Below are 18,491 nucleotides of genomic sequence, written 5' to 3'. Positions count from 1 at the left end.
GAGACAAGGAACTGGGTCGGGTTAGTTCACAATGTAACAAGCTGTACTGGTTAATAAGCTCTAAATGAGAGTGTTTTTTCTTTTCTGTCAGTAGGACACAAAGATTCTATTAGCATCTGACCAGTTATAGTGTATACAAAATGTAGGAGTGAATATAGTACCACGTGCTCGTTACATAACATGCAATAAAACTCAATAGTGGCAAAGGTGACATTACTAAGCATACGAGCTTGATGCTTTTCACCATATCAGGTTGTCGGCAAAACCCATAACCGAACTTGCGTTACTACAAAATGACATGGCATATTTTCATTTGAAATTAAACATTATACTCTTAATGTCTGTTTTTCCTGCCTATTCATATTTCATATTTTTAACCCCACACTACACACATATTGTTGAAAAGAATAAACGTTTTTGACTTTCTTAAAAATATTCTTTTCAAAATTAAATTCACAATGACCCCTAAATACACTGAGCATCAGTATATTATCATCACAATCATTAACGTTATATGGCCCTCTCACCGCCATAAAAGGATGTGCTGTCACATCCCTCTGAGATGTTATTTTACTTCTTAATGTTGCTAGTTAGCAAATGTTCATACGGTCATAACCTGTGTGATAAAGCTGGATAAATAAAGGATGACACTTCTGGACAAATACAGGAACTGATAAAGACAATCAAATCTGCATTCAACTGTAAAAATAGATCCCATGTTTATTGCATTAAAAATACTGCATATTTCAAAATACACTTAAATATCTTCATATACCTTCAGTGCTTTGATCGAAAAAGCGATCATCTTCCAATCAGCCAGCTTTGTCCCTGCAGCGGCATTTACGGTCACAATTTGCAATCGGAGTCGTCTTGATATCGATATAAGACATTACTTTACAGTAAAGACGTAACAGAGACCATGTGTGTGTTTGTGTCCAATGCTGATCTGTACTGAGACCAGCTGATGTTAAACGGAATGTAAAACACTGGAGTTTTCAGCTCTAAAAATGAAGAGTTCTGAATTTCAGTTTTGGTTTGAGTGTATTAGAACAATCCTTGATGAAATGTTGTGCGGCAAGTTAAGTAGGCACCAAAGAGATTCTGTAGGAAAAGATCAGATCATCTATAGGCAGGCAAATCGAGCATGCATTCAGCATCTCAGTGAAAGAAATCAGGATTCCTTCCTCAAGGCATCATCTCGTCATATCTTATTCCCATGCGTTGAACTGAGCATCTGAATCACAAAAGGAATGTACAATATATCCACTTTGTCAGATTTTTTTTTGTCTTCAGAGTTTCACCTTCCTTTCACCTTCAATGTAGGACTCTGTAATTCCTCCGGTGGCCCAATGAGCCTCATAATGAGTTCTAAGTTCTGATCCAGATGCAGAGCAGCAGAGGTCTGTACAGGTGTTAATGTTCACCCTGCAGAATCACTCACTCAGGGTCAGTGCAAATAGAATTGTGCAAGTCTACATCACGTAGTGTCCCATCTTTTTCTCAATCAGTGTTTTTTGTCTATAACAAAATTATATCAAATGTATCAACGTATCTTGTTTTATAGAAACTCAGATACTGTTTTTGGAAAACAAGACAAAATACTGAGGAAAAAAAAGTCCCAAAATTTGCAGCCAAGCCAGTGTTTCCTTCCTGTCTATACTGGGTGAGGAGCGTGGGGTTTCCCGGGGTACTGCTGTCTCCGTAAAGGTGGATGAGGAGCAGGTCTGTACACATAAATAAAACTTTGATCAGATTACACTTTTTACAATATTTTACTCCACTGCTTATTACATGAATGATGAGTGTCCTCTCACCTGGCAGGAGCAGCAGCTGACGTAGGGTTACGCGAGTAAGATGATGAAGATGCAGCAGATCCTGAATGTCCCAGCAGTGGGGGTGGAGGAGGGTGGGGTGAAGGATCCACAGGCAGTGGTTTCTTGGGAACCGGAGGTTTCGGGGGAACATGGTTCTGAAACAGGACGAGGTGATTCAGAAGTAAGTATGGACTTTGTTTTCTTCTTATAGGTTCAATTTGCAATGTATTAGTTCAAAATAGCTTTTAGCTCATGAGCACATTAGTGTTGTTAATAGAGGGCTACACTTTACACGCCTGTGGTGATACCTGTCGGGTAGAGAGGACAGGGTCAGGAGGGAGGGGCTTGCTTGGTGCAGCCGGTCGTGTTCCTGTGGGCTAGACGTACAGTCGAGATGCAGCCATGTGACAGAGAAAAGCAGGCGCTCAGTGAGACTAACTTATTGTACAGTTTTACTCAAATCATTGGGAATCAAACTATTCCACCATGATTTCCCCTTGATCGCAAGAATAATTTGTCCGAGACCGGACTGAATCACAGGCCATGCACTACATAACTGATTCATCAAAGCAAGAAGCTGCTCAAATATTTCTGTTTTCACCTTCCAGAGAGACTGGGAGAGATAATAAACAATATTTAGATGGGGAGAGGAGGGGGGGGGGGGGTGCAAAGTCCTCATCACAGCACTATGTTGTTTTGCCACCATCACCTACTCTTACATTAGTACACAATGGCCCCTATCGTACCACACGCTAGTTTTAGCCTGACGAAGTTATCATTTTCACGTTGTGTGCCACGTTGTTTAAATAGCAAATGCATTTCCACTCATTTGTGCATCCATGGGTGTGCTGGTCTGAAAACGAGGTGTGTGCAGCGGTACTGTAGGCGCATTGCTATTTTGAGACAACTGAAATAGACTGCGCCATTGACCAACTGATTCCTGGTCTAAAGTCAATTGCGCGATATTTGTTTTGTTATTTAAAGAGCGCATTAGTAATATGCGCCTACATGCGGATGCACAACGCACACACACTCTGTTTATTAAAACACAGGGATGCGCAGCAGCACACAAATATGCCAAATATTAAAAATGATAAAGATAAAAATGCTTTAGTGGAATCTGGCTTGTCCCGTAGATGGCCGATTTCAAAACACTGCTTCATGAAGCTTCGAAGCTTTACAAATCTTTTGTTTCGAATCAGTGGTTCGGAGCTTGTATCAAACTGCCAAAGTCACGGGATTTCAGTAAACGAGGCTTCGTTATGTCATAAATGTTTCAAAATTTTAATGGTTCACCACTGGGGGCGTGACTTCGGCAGTTTGATACAAACTCTGAACCACTGATTCGAAACAAAAGATTCGTAAAGCTTCGATCGCCCATCACCAGATATTGTTGAATAAAGTCGTTATTTTGTTTTCTTGTATTCCTGTTGCTTTATAACATTAAGGTTGAATGTTTAGTCACTGTTTTAAATATGTCTTTAGTAGCTTTCTGGACATTTGAAAGTGTTAATTATCTTGCTGTAAATGCAGGCCTCACTGAGCCATCGAATTTTATCAAAAATATCTTAATTTGTGTTCCGAAGATGAACGAGGATCTTACTTGTGTGGAACGACATGAGGGTAATTAATGACAGAATTTTCATTTTTGGGTGAACTAACCCTTTAATTTAATTACATTTTTGCACTTTTATACATTAATTTTGATTAAAGATCTGAACACAAAGCTATTAAGCATTAGCATTCAAGTCAACTGAACTCAACTTTTGACTACAGAGTGTATGACTATATGTTGTGATGAATTAGATGTTGATTGAACTTTTTCTTTATGGTGAAAACATTCCAGATTACATGCTCTCCCTCAGTCTGATCTCACAGGGCGCTGGGATCTCTACACACTCCAGAAGAACCATCAACCCATCCACATGCACAAAGCACTATCATCTCACTATTAAACCAAAATGACAGGGACACAAGCACACCTCCACATGCAAAACCACACAAAGACTCGGACCACGACTAGGAACATGGAGTGAGTTTCTAAACGTAGACACTTTGGGTCAAGACAAAATAACAGAGACGGTTAAACATGGCAGCTATAGCAGCAAGTGCTCCGTCTACCTTGCACTGCATCTTGCTCTCTGAGGGGGTGGGGTCAGGAGGGAGGGGTTTGGTGGGAGGGGCGGGCCAATGCCCTGCCAACTGAAGAACCAGAAAGAGCAATAAAAACAGTATTGGTTTGTATTTATAGCACACCACTACATCCACCAGATCAGCTCTATACATCTCTATTCCTCACAAGCTTGGTGAGCAGCGATGAGATTTACCTGAGCTGGTTTAGAGACAGGATCAGGTGGAAGAGGTTTAGTTGGAGGAGCAGGCCTGTGCTGAACCTAACAAGACAAAAGTGTAGTGGAGGGGGTAGTAGAGAGGGAGTGAACTTTTACAGCACATGCATGTTACAATAAGAAAAGTTAGTTGGCTGTTTTAGGTATAAAAGTAAGCCAAGAAAAATTGTCTGGTATTGTTACGATGGCAGCAGATGCTAAGGAAACAATGTCACTGTCAGATATTTTTGCAGTTTGTGTAGGAAAAAATTCATGCAGGAAAGGTTCGACAGAGGAGCAAAATATGTGTTACAAACAGTGACCAGGTGAAAGTGCAAGACTGTGACCTAAACACTGTCTCACCCGCAGTAGGTTTGCTAGACCTTTCAATGGTCATCTTTAACTAGGAATTTGCCTCTGTCCTAGTTACTGATAAAGAAAATTAATAATCTACCACAAACCACAGCATAAATTCTAGAATTGGATTGATACCAGAATTTTGGCTTTGAAATAATACTAGCTTTGTTATCTCAGCACTGATAATATATATTTACCTAAGACGACGATTAAACAGGCTTGGGCAACTGATGAAATGAGACTAGGGTTTTAAATATATTCATATTTAATAGTTATGTTATTTAACTTTACTTATTTTCACTTATTTTACTAGTTCATAAGTTAAACATTCTGTAGTTGTTCCTTTTTTAGAAAAAAAAAAGAAAAAAGAAAAAGATTTGGGTTCAACAATTCATTTGTTTGCCATTATTTCCTTTTTTGATTTATTGATACATTATAGAATTTACACTACCATACAAAAATTTGGCGTCAGTAAGATTTTTATATATATATATATATAAATTTGATTGATTTCAGATTTCCATTTCAGAGTGTGAACTTTTTGTTCAAGTTTTATGCAGAACAACTGTTTTCAACATTGATATTAACAAGAAATGTTTCTTGAGCACTAAATCAGCATATTAGAATGATTTCTGAAGGATCATGTGACTGAAGACTGGAGTAATGGCTGCTGAAAATTCAGTTTTGCCATCACAGGAATAAAAAATTCATTTTGAAATATATTAAAATAGAAAAGTTATTTTTAAATTGTAATAATATTTCACAATATTTCATTTTTGTACTGTATTTTTGATCAAATAAATACAGCCATTGTGAGCATAAGAGACCTCTTTCACAAACATTAAAAAAATTACCGACCCCAAACTTACAGCGGTAGTCTGTCAAACTCTACATTACACTGCATAAAATGATAATCTTTTTAGGTACCATTGTATGTTTTGGTACCAGTATACATGCATACTGTACAACTATAATACATTTCATTGCACATGATCACCAGCTATGATTACCAGCAGCTTGCTCTGCTATTATTCTCTCTCTGGACATGATGACCCTCACTGGGAGCTGATTTCTCTACCTCTGACTCTCAGTAACTCTACACCACATTATAGAAGATCAAGCTCCAGTAATCGTATCATCGAATGCGCCAGATGCTCTGCAGCAGCACTGTCTTTCGTAGAGCAGATTTACTGTACCTTGCTGATAGCCTGGGTGAGAGGGATGTCGCTCTGGTGGGGCCACTGGTACCTGAGCGGTTGCACCTGATCTCCATTTCGAGCATTTGCTAGCTCCATAGCAGGAGTTCTATGAAGAAAATACAAGGTATTCACAATATTACACACATTTTGTAGATGCTCAAACTCATGTTATACTTTTCAGCATGAAGAAATGAAATATGTAAAGGAACAATTTGTTGCTAGTCAATTTTACATCAATTTTATAGCGATAATAACTGAGTAAAATCCAGTGTCACAGAACAACAAAGATAAACAAGTATCTAAATCTACTTCACATACAGCAGTACTGTTGTGTAATAGAAAACTGGAGAACTGTGTGGGAAAGACAGCTAGCAGGGAGACACTTATACTAACATTTGAGATTAAACAAACATTTTTTCTTCTCATCAAGACAGACCTCTGGTGAGTTAAAGAAATTTAAGGAACTCTTCAGGGTGACTGTTTTGCTGGAAGTCTCACAACACACATAACCAGAGAGGAGCTTGTCAGTGATAGCCAATGTTAAGCCCAATCAGTTTTCCATTGTCATTCAAAGCCCCTGCTGTGCTGATGAGAGACAAAACTAATGTTTAACCAAGTGCAGCTATTGCTACCATATGGCTTTTTTGCAGTACAAACTGAAGCTCCACATTCACAGATACCTCCGGTTTTCCTCCTTCACAGAGTATTCAATATAGGCCACCGTTACCCCACTGCATCATGGGTAAAACAGTAAAACATTATCATTAATGATTTATCATGTGATCTATGACTCTTATGAAGGATCATTTCTTTTATCTCATATTAACACCTCAGGTTGTCATTTCTGGCTGGCTATTGTTTATATGGCACCAGTGTTTTTTTTTTTTTTTACATTATGTTTGGGGTGGATTTATCGAATTGCCATGGTGGTCTGATAATTTTTCAATGACAAATAAGAGTGTCCACAACAAAGAAAATAAAAAATCTTTTTAAAATATAGTTTAAAACACCCAAATTGTTAGAAATGTACTCTTTGTGTGCATATTGGTTTCATGTTTTTTTGAAAAACCTTTATACAATTTTTAAGAAAAGTTTTAATATAATGACTTTTATGGTGTAACTAAATAAAAATTAATGGGTTCATGACATAGATATATATACATACATACATGATACATATATATATATATATATATGAGGTAAAACAATTAATTTCAACCCACATCCTGACTCTCGGTCTGAAATTATCCGTTTTAGGGGGGGGCTCGTTTAAGGCTTGTAAGTAAATGGCCACTGTTATGATTGGCTAACATCATAGCATAGGAAACAGTATCAACATCTATTCACTATTGCACGTCATTAAGTGTTTTGAAAACATTATCAATATAAAACCTTCATTTACAGACTAAGTATTATAAAATCTTTTACTTAATCCATTACATAGTGCCTCATTTACAAAACAAACATGTAATCCTCTGGTGCAATCAAATACGGCATTAAAATAAACCATTCACTTGTTCCTGATGCTGGTATCCTTCTGAAGTCCCTTTAGAAATGAGCAAATGAGCTGTTTGAACAGGGCGCATCAAAGCGAATGTTCCTTTAAGCCTCCCTTTACTCTTCCATTTGTTCCCACTCATGCACGTACATCATGTATTTGCCTGTGTGACATCACAAATCCCAAGCTGTTTTTGGAGCTTAATTAAAGACATGCTTTGTTTATAATGAGGAGGACATATAAGCTCTGAAACTAAGTTAAAAAAAAAGACCTCTTATATGTGTCAAGAGAAATGGAGTGTTCTCTTCCAAACAATTTGATAAAGATTTTAAAAGATATAATAAAAAGCAGAAAATTGCTAAACTTGAAGAATCTCTGGGGTCTCTGAAGTTTTCATAAATGAGACAAAAACACATGCTGTGAGCTCGAGTGAAATGTATACCACATGTGTGTAGGTGAACATGGGTTCTGGGGGATAGAGGCATTGTTGTGTGTAACCGATAACAATGAAGACAGTTAGGAAATAAATGTCTAGTAAGGTAGAAATCTGATAAAAATGTATGATAAAAAAAAAAATGTGTATTAGGGGTGTGACGAGACGGGTATCTCAAGAGACGAGACAAGATTTTTACACAATATTTTTAAGAAATCCTCAATGGCGAAATACATGACTAGAAAAAATATTCTGCAGGTATTTGAAATGTTTTAACTAATCATCTTGTAATGAATGTCATTTCAGTTCTACTTTCTTAGTATGAATTATCATATGCAGTAAAAGACAACAATACTCAAGTACTGTAAAAGGTTTTGCCACAAACTCAACTGACTGACTTCTCTTCTGTATGATTTCAGTCTCTTCAGGCCTTACTGCACATGAATTATGAGCTTCTACAACTTTTGACCTCCTAACTGAACTCCTTTCCACAAACTGATCATAGAAATAAAAACAGTATAAATAAAAATGTTAACACTTTACAGTAAGGTCTCATTTATTAACATTTATGTATTAACCAACATCAACTAACAATGAGCAATATATGTGCTACCATATTTATTAATCTTTGTTTATGTTAGTTAATAAAAAGTCATTCACTGTTAGTTCATGATAGTTCACAGTGCATTACCTAATGTTAACAAATGAAACCTTATTGTTTGTGCTTAATAAGATTAAGAGAAACTGTTATTTGTTTTTATGGTTGCACTTATTGTAAAGTGTTACCATAATCACACTCTCTCAATATTCAAAGTGCAAATAAGACCAATTTTTTCTTTGATACAGAGCTAAGAGATGGTTACAACTACACTGCCCAGCCTAAAATAGCTTTCATATGGAGAGATATTTGCATTCATCAGGGAGCCGCTTTCAAAATGCGGGTATCCGCTTGTTAAGTCGTGACGTAAAGAACGCCGTTTCCGGGTCCAAGCCTCGACTCGTTTCACTTGAGAATGCCATCGACGGCCGTTTATGAGCGCTATTTATTCATATTAAACATCGATCATTAAAGTTAAACATTTTAAATACTTACAGTCTACACAACAGTCTCCGTGCTCACAGCGTCACAGATATTAATATTTTAATGATTTATAAAAGATGAATCATTGTCTGGCCATCTGGAATTTTGATATGGAGATAAAGGTTGTAATTATATATTTTTTGTAGTATTACACCACATCGTGTATGTATATTAGCACCATTTGTTGTTTTCTTGTGGTATGAGATAGAGCGTTAGGACCCGGAAGCGCTGCCACGTGACGTCAGACTTAACCGGATTGAAATCGCGTTTGAATACGCGCGCGTTTACTTTCACTTTTAGCGATCGCGCTCTGTAAATATGGAGCGGCGGCAACCGTTATCCAAGTGAATTAAATGTTTTTTATTTAAATACAAAGCAAAACGGCAGTGGAGGCGTAATGTAAAGGTAGCGGTGGCATATTCTTTCCCTAATCATCCTAACACTCTGTCACTATGGCGCGGGATCAGTGCCAAAATCAAACTTCCGAACGACCGACCGACCGATCGAACGTCAAACCGAACGTCTATCCGAACGTCTTGTACTTTGAGCGTCTAAATGAGCGTGTCGACCCACGTGACGACCTGACGTGACGCCAGCGTCTTGAAATTAACTGGTTTTTAACCATGTAAGGTGCCAAGCTGATGTGTAAAGACTATAACATTACAGGCATGAAAGTATGTGTTTTACTAGCATATAACTGTAAAAAACATCCTAGTCTTAATTTGATCCGTACAATCATGTTAACTGTTAGCTTTATTGCCTACTGTACAATATAGCCTATACCAGTCCATCAGACCTCTTTATCCTACTTCCCAGGAAATCTACAGAATACCAATCAGGTAATGTGCTCCAGGACAGCCTTTAGTGTGGGCTGCAGAGCCGGCCCGTTATATAGGCAGTATAGGCAAATGCTAAGGGCGCAATCTCGCTAGGGGGCGCCAAAGAGGCCGGATGTGTGGACAGGGGCGGATCTACCTGGGTGGCACGGGGTGGCATCTGCCACCCTAATAAAAAGCTTTGCCACCCCAAAATTATCACAGAATAAAATAAGCAGTGTTTCAAGTACTGCTTTTCAGGAGTGGCGCTTCAATATGATGGCTAAAATAAATTGCGCAACCCAAAGTACTAATGGCAAGAAAACACGTCTTTCAGTAAACTGTGCATGATGGTTGCACGCAGCGCGCCCAGTGTGCTTCATTAACAAATGACTCTTATGAACCGGTTCTTTGAGAGTCAAAAACACAGCGCAGCCAAGTTCACTTACGATTTTTTTCCCATATTTGTACGTGAATCGGAAAATTGCTGCTTCCCGGCTAACTCAGAAGTCCTGTGAGAAATGTCCCATCCGAATCTGTCTGAAATTTTAGTAATTTTTTGGCGAGCTGATTCAGCGACCGCCCGCTCCACTTTCATCATGGATAAATTAAGGTATTTTTGCCATCCGATGAACCAATAACATGAAATCAATACGGAGATCCCGATCACAGAAACTAATAGCAGAGTTGGGGTAAGAATCTAAACGTATTTTAGCTTTTCTCGATTGCTAACACATTATACATTTCTCAAAACGTTTAAAATGACAACATTAGGAAGCAAAACTGATGACACACCAGTCAAAATCTGAGAGAGCTGAATGAATAATTTACAGGGGTTTTAAACTTTCACAGTACCAGTATGCTACTTTAGATGAGGGAAATTTCATGTTGTAGGCTACACCCTCAATGTTGTGATTGTCAACTCTCTTTGTAGCCATTTGTTATACGTAGGCTGTAGGCTACTGTATTTTTTGCAGCGCTGAGAAATGATTTCCAAGGGATATAGTCTGTGTCAGAAGAAGACCAATACACTGCTATACTGTATACTGTAATAAAATTTAGCCAAATGTGCAGAGGATGCTGAATTTACTTTTACTGCAATTGATAGTATACTGTATTGTGTGGCATACCAAATTAATACATATTTTTCTCATGCTTTTCATCTACTGCAAGATCAATTTATAATAGTAAAATGAAATAGAGGTTTTTTTGTTACCGTGTTATATGAATTGATCTCACTAGTGTTCACTGGGCAGTGCAGTGTGTATTTGTTACGTTTTGTGTGTCATCTGATGCCAAAGTTTGATTTTGTCAGACAAGAATAAGTTTTTGAATAGAACATTTTATTTTGACCTAGACATTTGAGGTTTGTGCAAGTTGGTGTATAGTTTTGATATTGTGTTTAGTTGTGAGAAAATGTTGAATTGTTTCATGAATTGTGCATTAGCAATCAAGAAAAACAATAGAGACTGAAAAGTTTGAAGGACAAATTTATGTTGGCTTGTCATAAACCCAACTTCAAGTCTTGTTTAAAAAATGTAAAAACTTTGGTCAGTTAGTCCAGAATATAGATGTTCTGGGTGATTGCTACAGTGTTGCTAGGTGGTTGCTAGGCTCTTGCTATGCAGTTGCTGATGTGTTGCTAGAGTATGTGGTTGATAGGGTGTTCTGGGTGAACACACACATTCCCACCTCTGTTAATAACAGAAATTCAAAAATTGTTTTGTTGCTCTTTAACTTGCACTAAAATGTGATTTATACCATTGAAGTAGCCTGTGTAGTATTAATAAAACTGCTCATCTCCTTTAGTGATACAAGCTCAGACTCATTTAGAAGTTTTTCATATAGTGTATTTACTTGGTGCCATGATGGATATTGAATTTTTTAATTTATTAATTTTAAACGGTATATAGATAATTTCTGGTAATGCAATGTTTGTGAACACAATTGTGTATGTCAGGCTATAAATCTCCAAAAACTATGCATGAGCGCTTGCTTTGGTGTTGCCACCCCTCATAGACCTCATGCCACCCCTTTGCCACCCTAGAAATAATTTTCTAGATTCGCCCCTTTAGATAAATCGCAATATAAGGGGGCACCAAAAAAAAATCTTGCCTAGGGCGCCAAAGAGGCTAGGGCCGGCACTGGTGGGCTGTTAAACTAAACTCTGCTGGTCGTGTCCCTGCAGGAACTAAATTGTATAGCCTTGCTTTATACACCTTTTTCCACCAGTTACTTAAAAAAATAATAATTAGTTATAGTAGTTACTTCTCACAAATAGTAGCTGAGTTAATAACTAGTTACTTCATTCTCAATTACCAGGGAAAGTAACTATTGGGTTACTTTTTAATTTTCTTTTTTCAAATATGTCAAATAACTTGGATGCCCTAATATTAAATATGTTAAATTAATGAAATGGACACTAAATAGAATAAAATATTTTTATAAAACATTGTACCTAATCTACACTATTTTAATGTTGCTGTGGGGCAACGTGAGAGACAACTATCAAATTCAATATATTATTGTAAATATTATCATTACTAATGGAACAATAAAACACAATATGGTTTAGAACTTTTAATATTTATTGCACAGGCTACAACTGGCCAACAAATAAGTCTAAAAATAAATTATGCTTGATCTTTCTTGACTTATGATCCGCTCTTATTCACGACATGAAATTTATCTGTACTGTAGGCTACTGTTGGTAGCCATTAAAGAAAACGTATTTCACATTTATGTTTAAATAGGCCTATTATAATGTTATTTTTTAATTTAATCTATTTGATAATAGGCACTAAATAAAGATATTTTATACCTAAATACTAAATCCTGGACATTACAGGCAATACACATCTAAAACAACACTAACACAAACATATTTCTTTCCTGAATCCATGTGCTCCTCCATTGTTTTACTTTCGAAAAGCAGACTGTCCACAGACATTCTATATTCTTAATTTGACCTATATTATCATTCTAACTTGTTGTTATTTTTAATTTTATTTCCTGCTGCAATGTTCACAATCCATGCAAGACACTCTAAATTAATAAATTGTTAATTATTGTAATTGCCTATATAGTATATCATCAGAGTCTCTTTATCCTTTTTCCCATGAAATCAACAGAATATTCAGTTGATATCATGTGAAGCCTCAGGAGAGCCTTTAAAATGTTTTTGAATGAAAGTTTAACATTACAGTTCCTTTAGTGGACAGTTGCTCTTACCCTCTTTCCTTCATCTCAGTTGAATGAGATTTGGTGACAAAATTATCTTTAATTATCTGTAAAATTATCTGTCTACACACAATAAAAACTAGGATTGATTTGGTTGATTAAAGGTAGGCTATGTAGCCTACCCAAGCTCAAAAGTCAATATTGAGGCATGCCTTTTAGAAAATATATTGTCTATATAACTTGTACTTTACATTCTGTAGAAGTGTGTTGCTGTGTTTTTATTTTATTATCAGACATGAAAAATACATACTAGGCTATCATAAAAGCAATTTCTCATTCTCTTGAAAAAAAATTGAAAATACTTTGGTACAGTCATGCAATTGATTGTGTGTCTGCTGTTTCCTAATTCATCAATTGTCATTTAGATTAAATATGATATTTGTTCCCTGATGAATAGTTTTACCCCTTAAAACATTAGTTCCTTGCATGAGTCATTTAATGCAAAATGGTTGAACTAGTTGCCATAAACTGTCAAGTGTCAAGCATATTTTCTATACATTTCTATTAGACTTTTTCTTTAATGTGTCATGAATTGAAGAATTGCAGAGGTGAATTTTGAATTTTACAAATGAAGGGAAATGTAAGGGGCTAGATCAGAACACGATAGACAGTCACTTTTTAAAATGAAATATCAAAAGGATAAACAACAGACTTTATTTCCACAGGCTTGAGTTTTTGAAATAAATGATACAATGATACATAAAATACATTTTATCAGACACTTGTCGCCACCTAGCGAAATATCATATATTTATTTCATGTAACGCGTTCCTATGGCGATCGGTCGGAAGTGCGAGTAACCGATCGTCTTCCCAACGTGTTGTTTACGTGTAAAGACACGTTGTAACACGTTTGTGCTTTTCTTAATTTAACTCATGATTCGATTGTATCCTTTTCCACATGCTTGGACGGCTAATTTGGAAAAGAACGGGACATTCCACGAACATTTTCTCCATCTCCCATTAAACGTTTTAGGAACAGACTTCTAATTGCGAAATGTTTCAAATGAGAAATAGCCTATGCTTTACCAAAAGTAGCGAAATCTGCAACCTAAATAGCCTATCTGCTTTTTATAAGCTACGCCTAAATTAAATAAGCTATTGATATATTGCATAAAATATCCTGGCCATTTAAATCAGATATATACTTATACTTATATCTACTTCTTACATCTACACACATCGGAATTCGACCTCGTCTTTTGTAAACAGTAGCCTAAAGTTTGATTTGATTGGCCAAAAACTTTTACAATTTATTTTTTTTTCATTCTAATTTGTTACAGAGCAGTGACTTGATCATATTATTTAACTTATAGAAATAGAATAGCTGCAAGATTCCTTAATGCTTATTATCAAATTATTGAGACCCTAACCCTATTTATTTATAATTAGGCCTATAAAACAATTATAAATTAATTATAAAATACTGCCCCTGCAACAACAACAATTTCTTCTTTCTTTTTTTTTAATCAGTAGGCCTATTTGATGTGACCATACTTTGTTTTTAGAACCACACCAATTTGACTACATAAAAATAGACATGTCAAGCTTTCTATAGATATATTTCTCATGTCTGTGAGTCAAGCAGACTATACTGAGTCTGGGTTCCTTTAGCCTATAAGTCGCGCTCCAGTTCACGCGCCAGTGATTGCGCCCGCGCCTGCCATGATTATATTGTCTACTTTATTTGCTTATTTATTAAATCGAGGCAATTGGTTGATGAAACATTGATTTAAATTAAGATACATTTTTTACAAAACGAAATTCACTTTATGAAAGGCTTTCTACAAAACAAAACTTAAAGAAGTGGTCAAAATCATGTCTGACCCACTTCATGACTCCCGATATATTGGCATCATATGATGCATCTTACTCATGCTGTTCACTTTTCATTATCAAATAGATGAAATTAAAAAATAACATTATAATAGGCCTATTTAAACATAAATGTGAAATACGTTTTCTTTAATGGCTACCAACAGTAGCCTACAGTACAGATAAATTTCATGTCGTGAATAAGAGCGGATCATAAGTCAAGAAGGATCAAGCATAATTTATTTTTAGACTTATTTGTTGGCCAGTTGTAGCCTGTGCAATAAATATTAAAAGTTCTAAACCATATTGTGTTTTATTGTTCCATTAGTAATGATAATATTTACAATAATATATTGAATTTGATAGTTGTCTCTCACGTTGCCCCACAGCAACATTAAAATAGTGTAGATTAGGTACAATGTTTTATAAAAATATTTTATTCTATTTAGTGTCCATTTCATTAATTTAACATATTTAATATTAGGGCATCCAAGTTATTTGACATATTTGAAAAAAGAAAATTAAAAAGTAACCCAATAGTTACTTTCCCTACTAACTCAGCTACTATTTGTGAGAAGTGTAACTAATTATTATTTTTTAAAGTAACTGGTGGAAAAAGGTGTATAAAGCAAGGCTATACAATTTAGTTCCTGCAGGGACACGACCAGCAGAGTTCAGTTTAACAGCCCACACTTAAGGCTGTCCTGGAGCACATTACCTGATTGGTATTCTGTAGATTTCCTGGGAAGTAGGATAAAGAGGTCTGATGGACTGGTATAGGCTATATTGTACAGTAGGCAATAAAGCTAACAGTTAACATGATTGTACGGATCAAATTAAGACTAGGATGTTTTTTACAGTTATATGCTAGTAAAACACATACTTTCATGCCTGTAATGTACATTTATAGTCTTTACACATCAGCTTGGCACCTTACATGGTTAAAAACCAGTTAATTTCAAGACGCTGGCGTCACGTCAGGTCGTCACGTGGGTCGACACGCTCAGTTAGACGCTCAAAGTACAAGACGTTCGGATAGACGTTCGGTTTGACGTTCGATCGGTCGGTCGGTCGTTCGGAAGTTTGATTTTGGCACTGATCCCGCGCCATATTATGGCAACAACATCACAAGACTACGGCTGCGTCCGAAAACCTAGGTAGCTGTCTTGCTGCCTCGCTATCTTATAAGAGAATGACTTGTACGGCAGCGTTTTTGCATGAAGGTACCTCACGAAATTGATTTCGGACAGACTTCTGAGGCAGTGTAACAGTTTAATGATCTACAGCAACAGTGGCGCCTGCAGCTGTACGGCTGTACGTACTGTGCGTACCTTGAGAGGGCGCTAATTAATGCCGTTTTTATTTATTTTTTTTTTACATAATTTTTAAATTGATTATTAAAATCTATCTGCGTGCACTCGACATATTAAGAGAGAAAGAGAGAATGAGAATACATAAAGCAGTGGCGTAGCCCCAGATTTCTGAGCGATTTTCTTTAATTTTTATGTTGATTTGTTACACTGATGCATATGCTGCGCGGTAAAATGCAACAGCTGTTTTTAGACTTATTGGTTTGATTATTTCACGTGTTGCACGTAGCCTCTGCTGTTATTATCTTTGCGTGTGAGAGTTCGTTATTAAGCTGTGAGTGACAATGTGAAACGGCACCCGAGGCTTCCCGTTTCAAGGACGCGCATCTCAATGCAGTGAAATCCGGTGGGTGCTCGGGCTCCTAACTCTCCATTCGTTTTAACCAATAAAAAGTCGTTAGAGAATCAAGAACCTCTGACTGCAGCGCACACAGCTTTCTTCTCGTCATTATAGTTAATTTGAGACAGTTTCCGTGGCGTTATTCGCTCTCGCGCAGATATTGCGTGTGTGGCTGTACGCGCTCAAACTTTGTTATTATATGTAAAACTTAGCCTACTTTAGTCAGCCAGCTATCTAGATATTTTTATTATCTATTTAATATATATTTTTAAAGTTATATATTTAAAGTTAAGTGCTTATTGTAGCCTGAATGCTAATTGAATTATTATATTTAACGAACCACTACTGATCATCAAATAGTACAATATCAGCATGAGTGTATGAGAGTCTGGATAATATTTTTTTAGAATAGAAATAACGTTTTTTCCACGATTCAAAAAGCAAATTACACAATCAAACAAAACAATATGTAGGGATAATTTACTTTAGGTTATGACAAAACGTTTTATTGTTTAAAATTAATTTATAAATGGTTTATGGTCTGGTCTATGTATCCCTGCCTCTGCTGAATTATTTTTATCCCTGGTGGGGATAAAAAAAAAAAAAAATCCCTCCCGGGTGATGCTACTCCACAAACCACCAACAGAGCATATAAAATACATAAAATAAAAATCGTTTTTTTAAAACATCGCCAAATAAAACGCCACGTTTATATAGAACTGTCTCTTTATGACACAACAAACGGGACACTTTTCAGAGGCGCATTCCGACTTCGCCTCAGCGCCTGGCGCCAGTCAAACGAGCGCGGAAAAGGTGCAGGTGATGACAAGGGAGCTTCACTTGAACAACAGTGAACTGCGGTCAGATGAGATGTTGTCAGGCTATGTCGGTAAAACTCACTAAAAATTAACACGACTGTCAAATCAGTCATTATACTGTACTCGTGGTGCACAAGAATTGCATGCGCAAATGCGCCGGCGCGTGCTGCATAATTACTTAATTATAGCTTAAATAAAGCGCAATACTACGAGCAATGACCGTCGTTTGAAAATGAAATTGCCAAACATGCGATTAAAGCTGCCTTGTGTATTTGTTGACATGGTTTTAAAGCTATTGTTATCCAATTTGTTGGTCTAAACGTCTTAAAAATGCACATATGTACACAAAGGAAATCTAAATATTCTCGGGGGAGCATGCCCCCGTACCCCCCTAGCAAACTACATTTTATGACCTCTGTAAGGCCGTGTGTCCTCCTAAGCGTTTTTTCCAGCTCCGAGCGTACTTTTTCAATTGTTTTCAATGGGAACGCCGCGTTTTTTAAACGCCGAGAGCGTAACGAGGCGCTGAGCGTGTTTTTCACGCTCAAGCGCTTAGAGCTGTGCGTTTTTTACTGGTCGCCTAGAGTTGAAGAATGTTAAACTTTGAGTAAAACGCTGCGCTCATCACTGTCAATTTTTTGCCAACCGACCAATCAGAGTGAAGGAGGGGCGGGACAAATACAACTCCGACCAACTGTCACACTCTTGCTGTACAGCGACATCAACAAACAGAAACAAAATGGATGAGAAATTAATATTGCTGGTCTCCGAACATACATAGCAAGTAATTCCACATTGTGTGAACATTTTTAGCCTGAAACAAATTACCTGCAAAATCAGTTATAAGTAACAGTGACACAGATATTCCGTATCATAGCAACAAAGCGTCTCAACGGAAAAAAACGCTACGCTGCAGAAGCGCTCTCAAGCGCTCAAAGACGGGCGTTTTAAGCAGAGCGCCTAGCGTTTTCAGCTGGCTAAAAACGCTCTGGTGGACACACGGCCTAACTCTGCGTACATGTTCTATAAATTCTATCTAATGAAATCTGAGGTAAACGTGTATTTCTACAAATGTGCGCACTTTGACAGTGAAAGTTTGTATATGTAGTATGCACTTTGATCAAAAATAAATGGGACCAAGTGCGATTTAATGTAAAGGTTTGTGTCTCGTTATTCTATTAATAAATACCGATTGATTTTGCATTTCTTTTAGAAATTAAGAATTAGTGTCATTGTAAAAAAAATTCGGGACAAAGCTGCTCAGAGAGACAACGTAAAAAACAAAACAAAAATTTCACGAAGCATCAAGCACATCAGTTTTTCTAAATGGGGAACATGAAAGAGACAGTCGATCACTCGATTTGTACAGCATTAGATCGTTTAAT

The 18,491-nt window shown here is 36.8% G+C and overlaps 1 protein-coding gene across 7 annotated transcripts in view; it reads right to left on the bottom strand.

Moving 5' to 3' along the window:
- Window positions 1–702: 702 nt before the first annotated feature.
- Window positions 703–18,491, bottom strand: part of adam15 (ADAM metallopeptidase domain 15) — a 42,659-nt gene continuing 24,870 nt past the window's right edge. For 3 of the 7 annotated variants that reach the window (XM_067407903.1, XM_067407919.1, XM_067407950.1), the window contains 6 exons: window positions 5,695–5,803; window positions 4,142–4,207; window positions 3,936–4,016; window positions 2,123–2,191; window positions 1,815–1,969; window positions 703–1,724 (listed from right to left, as the gene is read on the bottom strand). In XM_067407903.1, the coding sequence (XP_067264004.1) occupies window positions 1,655–1,724; window positions 1,815–1,969; window positions 2,123–2,191; window positions 3,936–4,016; window positions 4,142–4,207; window positions 5,695–5,803 (550 nt within the window). In that variant the 3' untranslated portion in view covers window positions 703–1,654. The remainder of the gene's footprint in view (window positions 1,725–1,814; window positions 1,970–2,122; window positions 2,192–3,935; window positions 4,017–4,141; window positions 4,208–5,694; window positions 5,804–18,491) is intronic. The other 4 variants (XM_067407926.1, XM_067407911.1, XM_067407935.1 and 1 more) reach the window with 4 other exon arrangements.

The sequence above is a fragment of the Chanodichthys erythropterus genome, chromosome 2 (assembly GCF_024489055.1).
Source record: "Chanodichthys erythropterus isolate Z2021 chromosome 2, ASM2448905v1, whole genome shotgun sequence".
In the NCBI taxonomy this organism is placed as follows: domain Eukaryota; kingdom Metazoa; phylum Chordata; class Actinopteri; order Cypriniformes; family Xenocyprididae; genus Chanodichthys; species Chanodichthys erythropterus.
The sequence above is the reverse complement of the archived record's forward strand: the minus strand, read 5'-3'. Positions and strand labels throughout refer to the sequence as shown.